The following is an 18,678-nucleotide window of genomic DNA, read 5'->3' as shown; positions in this document are numbered from 1 at the left end:
CTTGGAGAGAGCTTGAAGTGAGAGAAGGAGGAAATTTTCATAAGTTACACTAGGACGTAAGTATATATGTGCAAAAGGTTCACAAATTCAAGAAGGAAAACATGAAAAAAAAATCGAAGAGAAAGTGTGAATTCTAGAATCCCAGTATCTTGTTTGATTTTTCCAAGACAAGTCGTTGTCCTTGAGTCAGGGATTGCTCGTTCAGATCCCACTTGTTAAGCCCCAAGGCACGCAAGCCAAGCTGGCTCGTGGACTTGCGCACACCAGCCTCTGTGGCGCGTCCAACATGCTCGCTTTCTCCCTTGCCTCCCGGGAAGTCTGGTGGGGGGACACCCTCGAGAAAGTCATTCCTCTGACGTTTGACATAGTTGGCGTTGGCCTCAGTCACAGGACATGCTGGGATGTACATAACGCTTGAATCGCCGGTGCCGTTATGTACCCGGTCAACAGCATGGATGGCTACTCTAGTTAGATTGTTTCTTATGTGAGATATTCAGGCTGGGTACTCACTATCACAGTGCCAAGCAACATAGTCACCAGGAGAGATTCTAGGAACATGGACCATCGTTTTGTCAAGCTCCAAATGAGGATGAAGCGTCGTAGTAAGTTCCTGCGCGAATCCTGGAGTTGCACCCTGCAGGTTGCTTGATATCTCTCTCTCCAAGCGCCAGTTACTTGGATGCAGGAAGGTCTCTGTCGCCATGCGAGAGCAATCCTTAGGAGGGGTATAAATTGGCTCGAAAAAGGGACGCAGTAAGAAATAAGCCGTAGCCAAGGAGAGCAGAGGATTGACCAGCAGCGTTCCCTCATTAGGGCCTGTATGGGACATGCCCAACCATGCTTGAAACATGCGAAACATCGAACACGCCCCAGCGCCGTTGTACAAGTCTGCCTCTGCTAGAACTCGGCAACTGGCTTCCCAGGGATCGTATGTTTCCCATTCTCCCTGCCAGATTCTCTGGTAGACATTGCCGCGACCGTAGCCATTATCTTCCCACCTTTCAGGGCCTCCTCCATCTACATGAGGGCCTAGTGCAAATCCGGCATCGCCTGGCTGGCGGATGCGAAGTCTGTCTGCGTAGCTGAGAGGGTGAGTAGGGGATATCATGGCGTCTGGTGAATTGGAGTGCCAGAAGCTCATAAGAAAACGTTGTGCTTCTAGCATGTTTGGATGTGTACGTGCGCGCATCTGGGGCTGTGACCAGTACAGCTCATAAACTTGCGGGTCATGCGGCGGAAATGCTAGAGAGGTGTCAGAATAGCATTGGTTGGAGAGTAGGAGAAGAAAATACCTTTCGTGCCTGGGTTAGCCTTGACATAGTTTTCGATTTCTTCCTTATAAGCTCTGGCTTCATGCTCAGGAACCACGCCCCTGATGACGGCAACTCCTCGTTTTTGAAGCTCGTCTCGAAACGTCTTTGGTGCGGCATGAATGTCCTTGAAATCAATGGAAGGAATAATATCAGAGCCGCGCTGTTCAATCAAGCGAACTTCATCCTTCAGTGTATGCAGAAGACGGTGCCAGCTTCTTTCGATTTGCTCTTCTCGGCCGACAATTAGTCTTCTCTTTTGATCTGCGAACCTTGGAGGCAGAGGTGCTTCCTCTTTTCCTGACAAGGACACGAAAACAGATGAGATGTCGCCTTCTTTGCGAGACTCCGCGCTGGATGTGGCTTGGCGTATGAAGGTCTTATGGGCTCGTATGGGCTTCAATGCATGACGAGCAATAGACAATCGTGAGGAGCTATGAAAATGCATGTTTAAATGTATAAAAGACGACTAGGTTTGGAAGTGTAAGAGTAGTTGATTGTAAGGATACCCATATACCCAGTAGATCTGAGTGATTGTTATGAGGGATGTTAGCTTTGCTCCAGGGGTATTTATAATATTAGACACGAAACTACTTCGGCTGTATCGGAACACAGGTTTCTTAAGGCAAAAATGCTTTCAATGGTTGTGCGTCACTTTTTGGAGTATACAATGGCGGGTATGTTACCGGATTAGGAAGGTTTCCGCCATGCTCCCATTCGCCACCCCGAACCAATTTCATATAAGTTGTGCTAGGTTGGAGAATCAATGAGCATGCTAGTCAGTGCCTCGAGATAATTCGAGATATTTTCTCTACTCTACTACAAGAATCACAGACCCAATTCCATATAAGCGACTATGAACATGCCGAGCGTTACAGCCATGTCAACGACTCATGAATTCGCCGGTGTCCTATTCGATATCGACGGAACAATAATTGACTCCACTGAAGGTATGTCCCTACATTAGGCTCTTTGTCCGTATGTATGCTAAAACTTGTCCACTAGCTATTGTTGAGAATTGGAGAAGGTTTGCCGCCTCGGAGCACCTTCAGCCTGGTCCTGGGTTATACTGACGCGTAAAGCAGAATCGGCGAAGAAATAGGCATTGACCACGAGGTGATCCTACAAACATCACATGGTAGACGAAGTATCGATGTTCTGAAGGACCTTGATCCTAGCAGAGCCAATTGGGAATGTGAGATTCTTTCTATGCATATCTCCGCTCCTGTCTTTGCAGCGAGTCCCTAACAAGTATTCAATCTAGACATAAGCGCCATGGAAAGCAAAATACCTTCCCTATGCAAGAATCCTGCCATTGAAATCCTGGGTGCACGGGCTCTTCTTGAGACACTTAACAGTCTTCACACACCTTGGGCAATCGTAACATCAGGCACCAATGCTCTCTTGAATGGATGGCTCAATGTACTGCGTTTACCTCGGCCTCAAGAGGTCACCGTCGCAGAGGATGTCAGAATCGGCAAGCCCGATCCAGAAGGCTACTATAAAGCTCACACTCGGCTGCTGCAACAAAGCGGAGGAGGCGAGGTAAAGGACGTTCTAGTCGTCGAGGATGCTCCAGCCGGTGTAAAAGCAGGGAAATTGGCTGGATGTTATGTTTTAGCTGTGACAACCACGCACACTGTTGATCAGCTGAAGGCGGCTGGTGCTGACTGGGTGATACCTGATCATCGATTTGTAGAAGTACGGAGGAAGGATGAGTCGCAGGGCACTTTTACTTTTACTTTCAACAACGTTTACTAAAAAATAAGCATATTGTAAATATACTGGCGGTACGACTATATATATTGCATCCAATTGCTATATTTCACATATAACAAATCCTCATAAAGCCCATCATCCCATCTGGCCACTACTAAGTCACAGTTCATCCAAATATCTCTAGTTGAATGTCAAACTGTAGCTAGCTTTTTTACATACATCTGCGTTCTGTAGATTGTTGTCAGAAGATTAGGGTTCTCCCAGGTCGTGACTAATCCAACCGAATCGGGCCGTGAATCTCGTAGGTATCCCGATCGGCAACCATTCGCAACAACACCTCACCTCAACTGACCACCACTCCCCAACTCCCTACGCAAAACAACATGACGACACTCCTCTATACCCCATGGAACAATTACCTGGCACCCAAACAGCATGTCTCAGCAGGATGATACAGTCACTTCTCCCAAAGCACCAACTAAGCCATTCCCGCAATTCATGAACCTCCCACCCGAACTGCACATCCTCATCGCCAACTTCCTCATCTTCCCCGACGTGATCCATCTCAAACTGACCTGCGCCTACTTCAATGACCTAATCCCATCACTCTCACACCAGGACCTCCTCGAAGCCGAACTTACAGACTTCGCCTTTGCACACGATATCTACGCCTGTCGGTATTGTCTCCGTCTCCGTCCAGCGGCCAAATTCGCAGATCGGATGCTTCGACGTGGACGTGGTAGATACGGTCGTGATGCAGAGAGGCGCTTCTGTGTGGAATGCGGGCTGATGCCACGTTCTGGAACGGCGAGGTATGGTCCTGGGGCACAGATTGTGATTCAGGGTGTTATGTTCGTGATTTGTATGGTTTGCAGAGACTTTGCGGTTGGGGTGAAGGATTGCAAGGGGATTGCGATCTGTCAGAGTTGCTGGGAAGATAGGTCGACGCGCGAGAGGGATTTTCGTGATGGGGTTAAGTGTGACTTGCCTCATCTGCATGTTTCTTCCTCGTTGGGTTGAGTCTGGACGTGTAGGACGGTGGATTTGATACGCCGTTGTTTTTGGCTCGCAGGATCCACGCATATGGCCGTATATTCATGTGGTAAATATTTGTATCAAAGTGTCTCCATGTGGGATATGCTTTCTTTCCTGGGTATATCGGAAGGTTTAGGTTCTCGCCTAAGGAAGAAAATTTGACATGCTGGGACCTCCGCCGATTGCCGGGCGTATAAAAGAAATCGTAGATTATTATAGGGGTCATGTAACTGTATATTTCCTTACAAGGAGATATACCGAGAAGGAATGTTTTCAGGATATGTACAAAATACTTAGATACATATACCTATTTCGCCCTCCTGATCCATACGACTCATGGCCTTACGGTCGTAGCAGCTCTGTTGCGCTGCGTACTTTGTCTATGACAATCTGGGTCGATTTCTAGGGGAGAAATCAATCGTCAGCATTCATCTCCGTTTTTTAGAGGGGAAGAGACAAAGATTACCTCTGCGTCGCACCAGTTGCCGCTTTTCACGTTATTCCTGATACCAGGAAAAGTAGGCACAACAACCTTGAACGAGGTTCGCAAATACACAACATGCTGTGATCGTGCCTCTGGACTATCTGGGGGAACCACGAATTGCTTCTCAAATGTTCTGTACTTTTGGTTAATTTCCTGGATCATCTTCTCTTTCTGGTAGGTTGAAGCTGTTATGGTCGTATTTTTTCCGGCCAGCTTCGCTGCAAGGTCGGCTGCGTTCGTGTCAAACTGAACAGCCACCTGGTGCAGCTCTGCAATTGCATCTCCCAATGGTTGCAGATTGACAGTACAGGAATCTTGCCCTTGCTGGGAGGCTTCGTCTGATATTGCTTTTCTCAAGGTGTCCTTCAGCTCGTCTAAATAACCATCCAGTGACACTGGATATGCCGTGGCATTGAAGGAAAGGACTGGCTCATCCGCCAAGTGGGTTGCAGCCAGCGCCCACAGTTTAGCACTTGCAGTATGATACTCATAGTTTGGATCCCCAAAGGTGTCCATCCATTGTACAGTATCAAAGTCCGAGTGCCAGTGGAAGACAGGATCCGTTGGACCAGGAGCAAAACCAATGTTGAGGGAGGAAATGCCATTGCCGACGAATATATTACTGTCTCCTGCACCTTCTGGATCTATATGACCACCCCATACATCCATGACGCTCTGTCCTGGTTTACTCTGGTCGGGGCTAAGAACCTTCGCAGCGGCAGAGTAGATGACGTCACGCAGAAGTGGACTAGCTTTGACGAAAAGCTCTGTGCCAGTTGCAGCAGTCTCGATCTCAAGATAAGCGACGGCCACTTCAGACAACCAAGGCAGATTATCCTTTACCCAGAGGGAGGATCCCCAACTGCTTGGCTCATGGCCATCCCAACTGGCAAACACTATCGTTCTTAATGGTCTCCAGCCTTTCTTCATAGCCATACCAAGGGTTCGGATCACTTCGTTTAGTGCCGCAGAACCACTATTTGGGTCACCGGCACCAGCAGCCCACGCGTCACGATGGTTTCCTAGGAAAATCACTTCGTCCTCAATCTCGCCCTTGATCGTCCCGATCACGTCGTATGCAGAGATGTTCGAACCCTGCATGGTGTTCACTAGGTTAATCATCAAGCCATCCGGTGAAGGTCCAACGTTGTAATCGACCCCGAGATATCCTAGCTGCCCTCCCTGCCAAGCGGTACTGATATCGCTCGCCCGGGGACCATGGCCATTAAGAGCCTTGAGAAATGGGAGGGCCTCGGAGTACGAGATTGGTAGGGTAGGAATCTTCAGTAATGGATCCGGAACATCGAGACCTCGGCGCACAACGCTACCTGGTGCCCTAGCCGGGCCTTCAGGAAATGGCCGGTAGCCATGTGCTTCGGTGACATTTGCGTCAAACTCCGGGTCGAGGTAAAATATCAAGCCCACCATTCCTCTGTCGTGTGCATTATATAGGGCGCGCTGGACGGCCAATGAACGTTGTTTCATAATCCCAATTTTACCACTCACGTCGATATTTGATTGTTTGAGGTCATCGTAGTCTGATTCCTCACCAAAATTCACAAATACAAAGGGTGCCGTAACATTTCCACTTGGCGAACTGGAGAAGAACTGAGGAGTGCTGACGATTTTTCCACTGATGGGGTTCACGAAAGTCGAACCTTCGTTCAGGCTAGCGTTGAATAACTCTGTGTCATCTTGGCCAGGCTTCCGCTCAAGTAACGCGAGCCTTTGATACACCGGCTTGGTGGGCGGAGTGGGGACTGGATATGCCTTGATGGAGGTGTTCTCAACCCCAAATTCGCGCCATTTGTCTTGAGTCCACACAGCGAGAGATTCTCCTTGGCCCAGGAAATGTGGCTCGGACGTATAGTGGAGATTCCACTCGCGGGCCTTTTGCTCATCGGGGCCATTCAGAATGATCTCTTCAAGATCACGGGGTAGAACGTTGTTTTGGGCTGGGATGTCGATCGAATGACCAATGGGTTGATTTTCTATCGGAGACGGAGATGAAACAGAGGATGGGCCAGAGCTGGCATAAATACCAACAGAGAAGTGAGCGAGAAAGAGTGCTATCGCTATGCATATGAAATAGCCCGGCATTGTGACGAACGGCGACTGCAACCTCGCAGCCTCGTTAGTGGGCTTTACTTGCAGATATACAATGTCGTAATTTGTAGGGCCTTCTTCTTCTTCTTCTTTTTTTTCTTTTTTTTTTTTTTTTTTCCAGTCACTGCTTGCAATTGAGTGACGCAAGGTATCTCAGAGTAAAGAATTGTTGCATGCAGTCCATGATTTTTCCAATGAATGGTATAAGCATCAATTTAAACCAAGCTAAAGCAATCATTTTGTTGGCGTATACCAGCTTTAATTCGATTCAGACTTTCCCTCCCCTTACATCTTTCAACCACCTCCTTGCAGCTGGCCCTAAAGGCTGGCACTCCGGAGCCTTAAAGGATATTGCCAATTTAGCCGCTGATATTTAGATGCGTTATGTGCCCGAAGGGGGCTCACATATTTCCCGTAGAGCTCAGTCAAAATACCTCTATTGGAATGTAAATCGCTTTAAGCCTAGAGGTCCGGATGTATTCTCCGACAAATATACAGAAATATGTTAATACTTCTAACTTTACACGATACAATTTAGTCCCATTTTAGAAATGCTAGTGCAGGGAGGAAGTCTAAAATGATCGGCGAAATGAATGCTTCAGCCAGCCATTTAATTCGACTGGTCCTACGCCCAGAATAGGAAGAGGGAACAAAGCCCTTCCAGTCGGAGGACCAGAGCCAAGTCTGACAATCCTGGTTCAAGCTGCTCCTGATATAACAATTTTTTCCAGGGAAAATGATCAAACCCACACCATCATGGCTTTAATTAAATCGAACGATAGTGCCACCTCATGAAGATAGTTTCTTGGGCAGTGGACTCCAGGCTTGGTCTCATGGTTAAGCTGCTACGTGCTGAGTAGCAAGACCATGTAGGGAGTCTTCAAATACTGTAAGTCGCAACTACCTAGACTTGACTTCTAGACAGAAGTTGACGATTTCTTTTTCATGCAGTCTCATACCAAACATTTACAGTACAGACCCTCGCAGTGTTCCTTAGCTTGGGAAATCAAAGATACCCAGGTGCTACTGTCGTAAGAACAGCGATATACCCGTCTATTTGAAAGGATAATGCTAAAGCGATCGAGACAACTGTGTGTCGCATGCGTCCTCGGTTAATTCTTGGGCTACCGCAAGCCATTATAAGTGACTCTAGGAAGACTTCGCCAGATCCTTTTCGCCTCAGGATGAAGGGAAAGGCTCAGACAGAGTCATGTTTCTTGCACAATGTGCATATAGGGAGGGTGCTAGCAACTGCATTACTTAACCGCGACGTGGGTAAACTCGATCGCGTTATTGCCCTTCGCCCGAAGCTACATGGCTAATATGCAACTTCGCTAGGCTTTGCGACATTCCGAATAGCGCAAATACGAAATGGCCCCTCTAATACTAAATTTAGCGAGGAGTGAGTTGTCAAACATGAACCAGAGCGCGGTTTCTCTCTTGCGGAAAGCTGACTGGACATGTGTTAGTGATATAGTCCCCGCTCTGAGCACGTGGCCTGGTGTTGCGTTCTTCGTCTTTAGGGTTCTCGTACCGGTTACCTTGAGATTGGTATATTTTTTGCCCAAGGATGTGCGGCCACAGGAGAGACCGGATGCTTCACTTCGCCAGGTGGGCATAATATCTTCTACTACGACGGACATCCACCCTTGTATTGGGGGTCCAGTCGTATCGAAAACGATATGCGAGGCCCTTGGACGTAACGTTAATACTATCGCGAATGTGAACATGGGCACCTCAGTCCGCAGCAATGCCACTAGCAATTACTACGGCTACGGAGCCGCAAATCCATTGGCACACGGAGAGAAAACAGATTCAACAAGAATAGCATACCTGACCACTTGGATCAGAGCTTTAGCTCCGGATGAACTCCGCGCAACTACGCTAATCGATATCTAGATAATAAAGGTCATAGCCCGTATCAAGACAGTGTGGTGGTATGCGCAAAGCTATCTGCGACACGGTCGGCAAGGTTGTATATTCTCGGCTTCGTCGGGCAGACGATTTACCTAATCGGTAACGTGCTAGACCGGTTGAGCAACCCAGAGATAACGCCAGATCCAGCATGTCTCAGTATCGTCTGCTCAATGAACCAAAAGACTGGTTTGCTTCCTAGACGCCAAGACAACTGTACCATGGGTGGGCGATAATATGTATGGAAGAACTTTTAAAAAAAGTTCATCCTCAAGGAACTAAGTTCGCATGGACTACTTTCTCACTGCTTGCTTTCACCGCAGTTGGGTATACTTGTGATTTCTATATTAGGACTGAAACCACACAGCCTTCCGTACAAACCCGGTCGCCGAAATTGACAGCCCCACAGTTATCGTCGACATAGGATGATACCTTGACCACAGAAACCACGCTATCTTGGATCATCTTCTGTGTTGCCCTGTAGCAACTGTCCCTTTGAGCCAGCAGAGAGTCTTTAGAGGTTCCAGTGCGTTTTCCTTACTGAAATTTTGCGGCAGCAGTAGTCGATATTGACGACAAACCATGGTGCCTGCATCTACCGGCTTACTGTCTCCGGGAGCTTCGGCAACAAGCGGCAGGGCGTGTGAAGCTCCACTTTAATTCCATCGGTTTCTTGTTACCAGGGTTCCATCTCTTCTTGCTACACACAATGTGCCCAGGAATATTTCTAGTCGCAGTATTTTTCCCTACAGTAGAGCATCTCGCGTTACGACTAGCGATAGTTTGCGCAACTCAGAATCCCACGTCGCATAGAAGGCGATTCGAGTCTAAACTCAATATGCAGCTCAGAGTAATCGCTGTAAAACAATGTATGGAAGCGCTTGGCAGTCGATGAGTCGCAGGATTGGCAACGCAAGGTATAAATTTATTATGTATGTACCTACATTAGTATTTAAAGCCTACCTGAACGAATAGATTGCGGGATTTGAGGCCACCTTATGCTGACCTGAGCACTTAGTATCAATGCCTAGCTGTTAGGAAGTAGATCTAGACAAATCCATAGTCATCCAGAGAACCCTATCGCGCCGACAATGATAGAATACACGTCAACAGGCTTAGTTGACTTCCTATCGATGTACTGCCCAAAGTGGCTTCAGAGTTGTCATAAAAATCGAGCTCTCATTGTGCGCTGCTGCAGTTCACGAACTGTTGATTGGATATATCACAAATATGACAGGTTGAGTGTGAGCTATGGAAAACCACATTTAAAGTCACATTCAGACCTTTCACCCCGTACATGAACTATTGAAGTATCCTGCTACGTGCATACAATAAAGCTAAAGATATCGGTCAAAGCACTTCGACGTCAAATACAACGAACGTATGTTGAGAAATATTTCTTTCCCACCGCCCTGCTATAGGTTGTTAGCTATTGGCCTAGTTCTAAAACTAGGGCAAGGGACTAACCGATAATAGCAGGTGAGACCCTGAACCCTGAAGCTAATGGTAACTCCAGTTCAGCTGGATAACTAGTGGTATTGATCCAGTAAAAATCTGGCCAGACACGGTAGTGATCATCTCAATATGAGCCCTCATCCTGTTGCGTATACAAACACCACTTCGGAATCTCGTGATATTTAATACTGTCTTTGCGCCATATTGTTATGAGAAAGTCACGGCCCCTTTGCTCGCTTCGGTCAAAGTTCCCTCCAGCCACCATGCAGCGGCTTTACGCTCTTGCTTTCCTGTCATGGTGCAGCGCCCAAGCCCAGGCAAAGGCAGTCTTTGCCCACTTCATGGTACTCAAAAAGTCCCTTAACCCCGCCTAGGATACAGTCAAATAACACGTTTGATCTTCTACTAGGTGGGCAATAGTGCCGAGTTCTCAGATAAAGAGTGGAAGAATGACATTCAACTGGCCCAAAACGCCCACATAGATGGGTTTGCGCTGAACATGGCCCACAACGAGATGCTCCCCGCGACCCTTGATAAAGCATTCGACCAAGCCGACGAACTCGACTTCAAACTCTTCTTCTCGTTCGATTATGCGGGCAACGGATCCTGGCCGAAGCAAGACACAATCGATCTCATGAACAAGTATAAAGACCGCCCAGCCTACTACAAGTACGACACCAAGCCATTCATGTCCACCTTTGAGGGCGCAACATCCAAGGACTGGCCCGATATCAAGAAACAAACCGACTCCTTCTTCATCCCTGACTTCTCGTCAATCGGTCCCGAAACGGCCGCCAACAAAAGCTATGTGGATGGACTGTTCAGCTGGGCCGCCTGGCCAAATGGGCCTACCCGCATGAACACCTCGGCCGATGATGCATACAGACATGCGTTGGATGGTCGCCCATACATGATGCCTGTCTCGCCCTGGTTCTACACCAACATGCCCGGCTTTGGAAAGAATTGGGTGTGGGCTGGTGATAATTTGTGGTATGATCGCTGGGAGGAGGTTATTTCCTTCCAACCGGAATTCGTTCAGATCATATCTTGGAATGACTACGGCGAGTCTCATTATATTGGTCCTCTGCATGATGATAGCTATGAGGCCTTTAATCGCGGGGAGGCCCCCTTCAACTATGCAAAGAATATGCCCCACGATGGCTGGCGCACATTCTTACCATACGTTGTTGATCAATATAAGAATCCGAACTCGACAATTCCTATCAAGGAAGAGAATGTCGTGACCTGGTATCGCCTTCATCCTGCATCGGCATGCACCACCGGAGGTACTACCGGAAACTCCGAGACTCAAGGCCAGGCTGAGTACAAGCCGTCAGAGATTGTTCACGATCGCATTATGTACTCGGCGCTTCTCAACTCCACGGCCGATGTTACGATCAGTATCGGAAAAACCAAAGTGACAGGGAGCTGGGATAACACACCCAAGGACGGAAAGGGTATCTACCATGGCAGTGTGCCATTTACCCAGTCCGGGGAAGTGAAGGTGAGCATATCGCGAGGCGATAAGGAGATAGCCAGTATCTCTGGAGAGCATATCACGTCTGAGTGTCCTAGCGAGGAGAAGGGATTCCAGAATTATAATGCGTGGGTTGGCACTTCCGGGGCAGATGGTACCATGGCACCGTCCACTGCCATGCGTCTATTCCCGCTTGGAATGGTCATCTATATTTTGGCTAGAGAGATGTTTATGTTGTAATGCGCTTTAAATATTAATCATGACTATAGCTCAAGGATGATGGAACATGGTGAATAGACTGCATCTGATGACAATTACTGTACATACATGGCTGCCGGGGAAACACTTAGCCGGACAACATACAGACAATGTACTTCGTACGTATATAATGATCTCTGCAGCGACGAAATAAAGATTACATCACCGCCTGTAGATCGTCTTCAGCAAGTCCCACACCCTCTCTCTTCCCCTTTTCTCGAAGCGAGAACACGTCAATAATCTGTCGTGGTCTTATACAATCGTAGTAACTTAGTAACTGCCGTCGGGGAGATTAAGGCCAAAAGAGGCTAGACGATGGAATCAATTGCACCACGGAAACCTATAAGCACACCATCGTTTAAACGACAAGACGAGCCCTCCGAGAATTTCACCGACACCAGCCAATGATCGCCTGCGATTCTTCCATCTCGAACGCGAATAAATGCGGGGGTGCCAAACGACTCGTGGCCAAGCTTCTTTTCACACCAATGGAATATCTGCATGAACAGCCTAAAGGAGGGGCACAGCCGTGGCTTTTGGTGGCTGATCGCTATGTGGAACAATCGGATTCAAGGACAGTGAAACGTACACACGAGACGATGTGGGGATAAAGCTATCGCTTGCAATATTTTGTCACAGATGGGAAGATATATAGAAATGGTCTGATTCCCTGTCGGCAGGGGGTGGTGGTACATACCGTCTCCATTGCTTGCAATTTAAATCCAACATCGAAACTTCACGAGCGGTGGATTTTTCTTTTGGGATATCTATTCTTTATATAAATCGGAGAGAAGCTTCATTACATCATGCCTACCGCTGTCGATAATGCGACTCCCGCTACGATCCGGGGAGGCAATGAGCAATCTCGTCCTCGTATCGCCCAGCCGTTGGAATATACCGGCACCTTAGACACATACACCCATAATGACCTCACGCCCGTTATCGGGAGAGAGTATTATGGTGTGCAAGTTGCCGAGATCCTGAAGTCAGAAGAATGCGACCGGATAATCAAAGACCTTGCTGCTACGAGTTAGTGGACATATATAATCTCACGACCATGTTGATTCACTATTCTAACAATTCCCAGTCTCCAGACGAGGCGTAGTCTTCCTCCGCAATCAAGAGTTAACCCCACAAGAAATGCGCCAATTCGGTGAAAAACTATCAGTCCTTGCAGGATGCGTGAGCTTACCCCCAACCAAACACCCCGACTCATACTCTCCACAGAGACTCACTAACGAAACAAAACAGCCCGAATCATCAACCTTACACGTCCACCCACTGACAGAAGAAGGAAGCGAACTGGGCGATCAAATCAGCGTCATCAGCAGCGAGAAGCAGAAGAAAGGAGGTGGCCTGACACATCAGCTCAGCGACACGAGCCGCTTCGCTTCAGTAGGATGGCACACCGACATCAGTTTCGAGCGAGTACCATCCGACTATGCGATGCTGAAGATTCACACTCTCCCTAAGACAGGTGGCGACACGCTCTGGGCCTCGGGCTATGAGATCTACGATCGTCTCTCGCCGCAAATGGCGGAGTTTCTGGAAGGGCTAACGGCGACGCATGATGCTACGTTCTTCCACGATGAGGCGCGGAGATTGGGTAACCCTTTACGAAAGGGTATCCGGGGTTCGCCTCTTAATCATGGCGAGGAGCTTACGGCTGTACATCCGGTTGTGCGGACTAATCGTATGTTTTTTTTTTTTTCTTTTTTTCTTCCCGCTCTCCCTTCCCTCGGTTTGGGATCTAGTATGACTGACATTGCGATAGCGGTTACCGGATGGAAGTCGGTGTATGTGAACAAGGGATTTACTCGTCGTATCAACGGGGTAACCAAAGATGAGTCTGATATGCTATTGCAATATCTATTCAACGTGAGTGGATAGAAGGAACATTTAGAGCCTTGAATATATGTACTGAGGACATTTAGCTTGTCACGCAAAACCATGACGCCCAGATTCGGTTCAAGTGGAACAAGAACGACATGGCAATTTGGGATAACAGGTCAACTTGGCACTGTGCGACATATGACTATGAGGAAGCTCGGGCTGGTGACCGAGTCTGCAGTTTGGGCGAGGCCCCTTATTTTGATCCTCAGTCTAAGTCGCGGAGAGAAGCTCTTGCTGAGAATTAACGGTAATGAATATCTTATCATATATCTGGCGTCGGTTGTTGTTTCTGAAATCTAGGGGTGCATTAATAATGTTCACAAATGCACAGAGACAAGTCTTGGTATTCATTGCATGATTAAATAAAACATGTAAATCTCAGAGAGCCACAGCGCCAATAGCTTGTAAGTCATTTTACCCCTTTGAGTTAAACAGACTTATATAGTGAAAAAAAAAAAAGCAAAGGAAAAAGAGAGAAACATGAAAAGGGAATCAAAGATGATAATCGCCTATCCAACTCCAAATTCCAGCTCAGGAATGGATAGGCGAACCTAAAATAGACGTAGAAAGAAGTACTGTTTAAACTCTCAAATCACGCCTGGCAAGGCTCGGACATCTTCATATAGTTCCAACAAACTATGCTAATGTTAGTCATTGTCCATGTCAAATCAACGACAGTTCGGTCTCTTATGGAGTTAACTTACTACTGTAACCCATATCCTCTCCAAACAAAGTCCCGAGGAGCTCCTTGCCATGCTTAGTCCCCTCGTCAGGGGTATACGACACGGCTGTATGTCCCAAGGCCAACCCTATCACGGGTGGGTACTTGATGAGGTTCATGAACTCAGGCTTGGTCTTAGTGGCCTCTGCTAACATAAGCTGATGGACGTTGGTTCCTGCATAGTGGCCCATATGTATGGCACCTCCACAACGCTTGATGCCAGCCCACTGAACAATATCACCAACGGCGAAGTGGTGCTCTGCGTTAGGCACTGGGTTGGCGAATTGCAGACTGTGGCGAGGTTAGCTTTCATAAACCATCCGAATCCAGGAACGGGGGTACGAAGCAACATACTTTGGAAGGATCTTGACGTAGCCGTCTTCGGTCAAGGCATCCTTGGGCAGATACGATGAGGTAGGCGAGCTTTTCGAAACTGCATTCATAACATGACCGGCTTTGAGTATCGTTCCACTGGCCAAGGTCAGATTCCATGTACGCTTCCCTTGCTCTTCCTCTACTGCTGCGGTATCAATAACCCGTTGACCCAGAATGACCTCAACACCCTGTTCCTTGAGCTCAGAGACGACGCGCTCCGCAAAGTCATCGGGCAAGGGCTCTGCGGAAAGTAGACGATCCCGGGAATGAACAAGCGTAACCTTCTGTTGAGGATCTAGCTCCTTCAACTCGGCTGCCATCTCAACTCCGACAGCGCCTGAGAATACCCACAGTTAGCCATAACTCTTCCAACAAAAGACAGAGACATAGCTTACCTCCTCCAATGACAACAACACCATCATCCGCACTCCGAATAGCCTCCTTATGACTCAACACTTCCTTCAAGAACTCTTCCCTCTTCAACGACTGCGGAACCGTCGGAAATACACGACGGAGACCCGTGCCCGCAATGAAGAAGTCATACTTCTCTTGTCTCGTTTCCTTAGTCTCGAGGTCAAGGATCTGTGCGACCTTATTCTGGAAATCCACGGTATTCACGCTCCCGCGAACGATCTGTAGATTTGGAGACTTCAATGCGGGAATGTCACAGAACCGTGTCCATGTCTTCGCAGCAAACTTATCGCATGCCAATGCTTTTGGGGAACCAATTAGGTGATCTAACGGAACATATCACGAATATCAGTCACCAGTACTCAGGCATCGAAAGGGGGGGAGGGGGATACTCACAAAAACCATCTCTTTCATCTACAACGGTGATCTGAATTGGGATTTGGTACGGAGGGGGCTTAGCGCCCTCTGTGAAGTTGAAGCGAGCAAGACGACCCTTGGAAAGGTCAAGCAGTGCCAGGGCCGCGCTCAGTCCGCCGTACGAGCCACCGGCAATCAAGACGCGGAACTGGCGCAGAAGAGGGGTAAGGGCTTCGTTGGAGGGCATTATAACAACGGTCTACGGGGATATTAATGAATCAAGCAATATATCTGGAGAGAGGAGATGGCGGCGACCAGGGAAACAATGATGATATTCAGTAAAGGGCGGAGAAAGCATGGGAAACGGGGGTTCTTTCTTTTAAAGCCAGCGGTAATGACCGGACGTGTGCTGCGCCTGCATTGGCGAAATGGATCCGAAGCCAAGGATCAAGAACTCCGGAACGGTGGAGCTAATGGAGGTTTCTATATTAAACGACTACAAATGGATTTATTGTCCCGGGAGGTTAGGAATAGCAGAGTAGTAGTATGTTATTTCGTATGCGCTGCTGTGCATGTTGGCATATTGGCGGAAATATAATGGTTATTTTTCTAGATTTGACCTTCATGAGGGGGAGAGTTATCGATAATGGGGTATTGCTTAAGTTGGGAAGTATATGCATTGCCGATGTCTAATCAGATTGTCTCGCCATTCCGGATACTGCCATCACCCGCGCCAAGTAAAGTTTCTCGTATCTTATCAGATCTCGGCTCAGAAAGGGCACGTGAATCCATGGCGGGTTTGATTGCATAAGAGAAACTCAGTGAGAAGAGTGGAGTTGGATTATTTTTTATTATTATTTCCCCTTAAGAAACAAACGCAGGATATCCAAGCCAAAGGGGCATTTGACTGAAAACGGAAGCTCCGCAATGTTCGTGGACGACCCGCCCCGTTCCAGACACAGTTACAGTTATCTGATCCGAAATCCACCCCCTCCATCGCAACCGGCTTTTCTATTTCTTTGTTTCGCCGAGAGTCTCACCTAAAGTCTAAAGTTATCTGATCTTGGGAATCTTGGGATAATGCTTCTAGGGTCTACGCTACCCAGTGTACTTCCTCGATGCCACAAAGGTGGAGCCCCAAGGAATTCGAGTTCTGAAACTGAAGGAGTAGAAAGTTTCTCCTAGCCTTCGAGCAATATGCACCGACTAGCATGAGCCTTGCCTCATGGGCTGTTCATGTATAGAGGAAGAGTTGATGCATACTCAAAGGTGCATTACTACTGTGGTTGCCCTTAAAGCCCTTTTATATTCGTTGTAAATGGTCTTCCCCCTCGATCGCTATCCTTGTAATTTGCACACCCCGTGCTCGACATATGCGAAATGGGATGATCATCTCTGTGCACGTGGGATTGTCTCCATGAGTATGTTGCATTACGAGACGCAAACTAGTCCCTGCAGATGACCAACAACGTGCCCCCATGACCATGAATTATATCCCACGGTCCGTCAAGAAAACTGAGGCCACTAAGAATATCAACATGAAAAACAAGGCCAAACCTGGCGATATCGGCTTCTACCAAATTAAAAGGTTGCGTTGCGTTGAATATTTGTTCTTGATCTACCTACCCTACGGAGTATACCAAGAACAAGAACCCACTTCTCGCTATGTCGAAGCTCAAGAAGCTCTCTGCGTCGCTCCGGATACGAACGGATTGCGCCATTTACGACGCATTCCGATCTACAAGCAAAACTAGTGTGTGGGACACAGTTCAATATGTTGAAGAGAAAATTTCTTCGTCGAGGTGGGACTGGTGCTGTAAGGGGACTAGTGTGATGTACTGAAATTTGTATCGTTCACGAAATACATTACCTTGGCCGATGTTACCATACACTCGATACATACCATACGTTATTGCTTGATAGTATTGTTTTGCATACCTTCTTGATACGATATTCTCTTTTCTGTAAAAGATGATCATCAGCATCTTACAGACTATGCATAGAGACTAGAGCTAGGTGCATACTCTAGAGCATCGAAGGAGTGCCGCACCGTTGCAGGTGTGTCGGTCCACGTTTCCGAGAGTGTGGAAGCAAAAGGGTTCATGCAGATTCAATGTCCCTGCAGCTATCGCGATGTCCTCGAAGTCTAGACCCTTGGGATAGTTGAAAGAACTATATATGTCTTTATAATTGTCTCTGCGAGCTGCTAAGTCTTTTCATCTGCAAGGAAGCTTTGTTGGGCTCTCTTTTCTTTCCAGGTAAGAATGAGGTTTGCCCTAACCTCCAAAGCTCCCAGGTGCCTCTTTCAAAGCCATACACAATAGTGTATGAGCAGCAGGCTACCCTAGACAAAGTCAACTCGGATAGTTTCGGGTGTGACACTTCCTTGGGGCAGATGAGGGAACGCTGCTTCCGGAAACATTCCCGCGACGCCGTGTTTCTCACAGAAGCATTATGTCCAGTTCCACGTATACTGCAGAGAGGGAATTTGACCACATTTCAAGGATCAGCAGACATCTTAGAACCAGCTACATATAGATTAAAATCATAACCAACTATAGGGCGAGGGTGAAAGTTGTAACATATATGCCCTCCTATACTACAAGATGAGTTCGACATCTTCCATGCATTGTTACTTAGAAATGGGATGGAGCTACATAGAAAGAAGATGCAAGTTACTAGGCAAACAACATACCATCCATTTTCCTTATACTGTCGAGATGACTCCTGTTAGCTCCTCAACTTCGCCAATCTGTTGGTCGTTTACCGTAGCACATCATCCTGACAGAGGCAGAGGTTTCCTTATAAGCTGTAACAGTGTTAGATTCCATACATCCGTTGCACCCTGTTTAGAAGACATAACTGCTGAATTTACCAATGTTCATATTCATGCGTCCCCTCAATCTGCCTCCTGAGAAATGCCCTATTTGCAACCATGCTCAAGCGTTACATCACAGCCCGGTATAGGCTCATCTATATCTAGCCATTGAATCACGCCCATAGACAGTCTCTATGATAATTCTACTATGTTCAGTCTGGCCTTAACGTTCCCAAAAACTAAAATAGGAGATTAGTTACCCAGCAGCATCAGTATCTACACATCGTGCATTGCATGATCTTGTATAACCTCTAAAGATACGGCACGTCGTCGGGGAGCCTATGT

At 47.5% G+C, this 18,678-nt stretch overlaps 9 protein-coding genes across 9 annotated transcripts; 6 read left to right on the top strand and 3 right to left on the bottom strand.

The window, feature by feature from the left end:
• Positions 1–133: 133 nt before the first annotated feature.
• On the bottom strand, positions 134–1,758 carry BDV27DRAFT_156728 (DUF1479 domain-containing protein; the record flags this gene model as incomplete). Its single annotated transcript, XM_032072382.1, has 3 exons — positions 134–459; positions 511–1,242; positions 1,293–1,758. The coding sequence occupies 3 exons, from the start codon at positions 1,756–1,758 to the stop codon at positions 134–136; spliced, it is 1,524 nt and encodes a 507-aa protein (XP_031928718.1).
• A 414-nt stretch (positions 1,759–2,172) lies between these two features.
• BDV27DRAFT_144294 (HAD family hydrolase) lies at positions 2,173–3,071 on the top strand (the record flags this gene model as incomplete). The annotated part of the gene is made up of 4 exons (XM_032070241.1): positions 2,173–2,260; positions 2,316–2,337; positions 2,396–2,505; positions 2,575–3,071. The coding sequence occupies 4 exons, from the start codon at positions 2,173–2,175 to the stop codon at positions 3,069–3,071; spliced, it is 717 nt and encodes a 238-aa protein (XP_031928717.1).
• Positions 3,072–3,366: 295 nt separating this feature from the next.
• Positions 3,367–4,339, top strand: BDV27DRAFT_126556 (F-box domain protein). The gene has a single exon (XM_032066572.1). The coding sequence runs from the start codon at positions 3,465–3,467 to the stop codon at positions 4,047–4,049; it is 585 nt and encodes a 194-aa protein (XP_031928716.1). The 5' UTR covers positions 3,367–3,464; the 3' UTR covers positions 4,050–4,339.
• Positions 4,340–4,406: 67 nt separating this feature from the next.
• On the bottom strand, positions 4,407–6,648 carry BDV27DRAFT_156725 (uncharacterized protein; the record flags this gene model as incomplete). The annotated part of the gene is made up of 2 exons (XM_032072381.1): positions 4,407–4,466; positions 4,531–6,648. The coding sequence occupies 2 exons, from the start codon at positions 6,646–6,648 to the stop codon at positions 4,407–4,409; spliced, it is 2,178 nt and encodes a 725-aa protein (XP_031928715.1).
• Positions 6,649–7,838: 1,190 nt separating this feature from the next.
• BDV27DRAFT_156724 (uncharacterized protein) lies at positions 7,839–8,553 on the top strand (the record flags this gene model as incomplete). Its single annotated transcript, XM_032072380.1, has 3 exons — positions 7,839–7,929; positions 7,993–8,056; positions 8,124–8,553. 3 exons carry the CDS (start codon positions 7,839–7,841, stop codon positions 8,551–8,553), a joined length of 585 nt encoding a protein of 194 aa, XP_031928714.1.
• On the top strand, positions 8,196–9,301 carry BDV27DRAFT_126552 (uncharacterized protein). Its single transcript, XM_032066571.1, has one exon. It carries the CDS (start codon positions 8,810–8,812, stop codon positions 8,990–8,992), a length of 183 nt encoding a protein of 60 aa, XP_031928713.1. The 5' UTR covers positions 8,196–8,809; the 3' UTR covers positions 8,993–9,301.
• Positions 9,302–10,195: 894 nt separating this feature from the next.
• Positions 10,196–11,905, top strand: BDV27DRAFT_126550 (glycoside hydrolase family 71 protein). The gene is made up of 2 exons (XM_032066570.1): positions 10,196–10,367; positions 10,433–11,905. Exons 1-2 carry the CDS (start codon positions 10,233–10,235, stop codon positions 11,738–11,740), a joined length of 1,443 nt encoding a protein of 480 aa, XP_031928712.1. The 5' UTR covers positions 10,196–10,232; the 3' UTR covers positions 11,741–11,905.
• Positions 11,906–12,104: 199 nt separating this feature from the next.
• BDV27DRAFT_126549 (TauD/TfdA dioxygenase family protein) lies at positions 12,105–14,138 on the top strand. Its single transcript, XM_032066569.1, has 5 exons — positions 12,105–12,787; positions 12,846–12,940; positions 13,010–13,451; positions 13,533–13,636; positions 13,693–14,138. Exons 1-5 carry the CDS (start codon positions 12,565–12,567, stop codon positions 13,894–13,896), a joined length of 1,068 nt encoding a protein of 355 aa, XP_031928711.1. The 5' UTR covers positions 12,105–12,564; the 3' UTR covers positions 13,897–14,138.
• A 20-nt stretch (positions 14,139–14,158) lies between these two features.
• Positions 14,159–16,112, bottom strand: BDV27DRAFT_126548 (putative pyridine nucleotide-disulfide oxidoreductase AMID-like). The gene is made up of 5 exons (XM_032066568.1): positions 15,555–16,112; positions 15,143–15,484; positions 14,727–15,084; positions 14,356–14,663; positions 14,159–14,287 (listed from the first exon to the last, which is right to left on the bottom strand). The coding sequence occupies exons 1-5, from the start codon at positions 15,760–15,762 to the stop codon at positions 14,244–14,246; spliced, it is 1,260 nt and encodes a 419-aa protein (XP_031928710.1). The 5' UTR covers positions 15,763–16,112; the 3' UTR covers positions 14,159–14,243.
• Positions 16,113–18,678: the final 2,566 nt, after the last annotated feature.

Source organism: Aspergillus caelatus, assembly GCF_009193585.1.
Source record: "Aspergillus caelatus strain CBS 763.97 unplaced genomic scaffold BDV27scaffold_65, whole genome shotgun sequence".
Lineage (NCBI taxonomy): Eukaryota > Fungi > Ascomycota > Eurotiomycetes > Eurotiales > Aspergillaceae > Aspergillus > Aspergillus caelatus.
The sequence above is the reverse complement of the archived record's forward strand: the minus strand, read 5'-3'. Positions and strand labels throughout refer to the sequence as shown.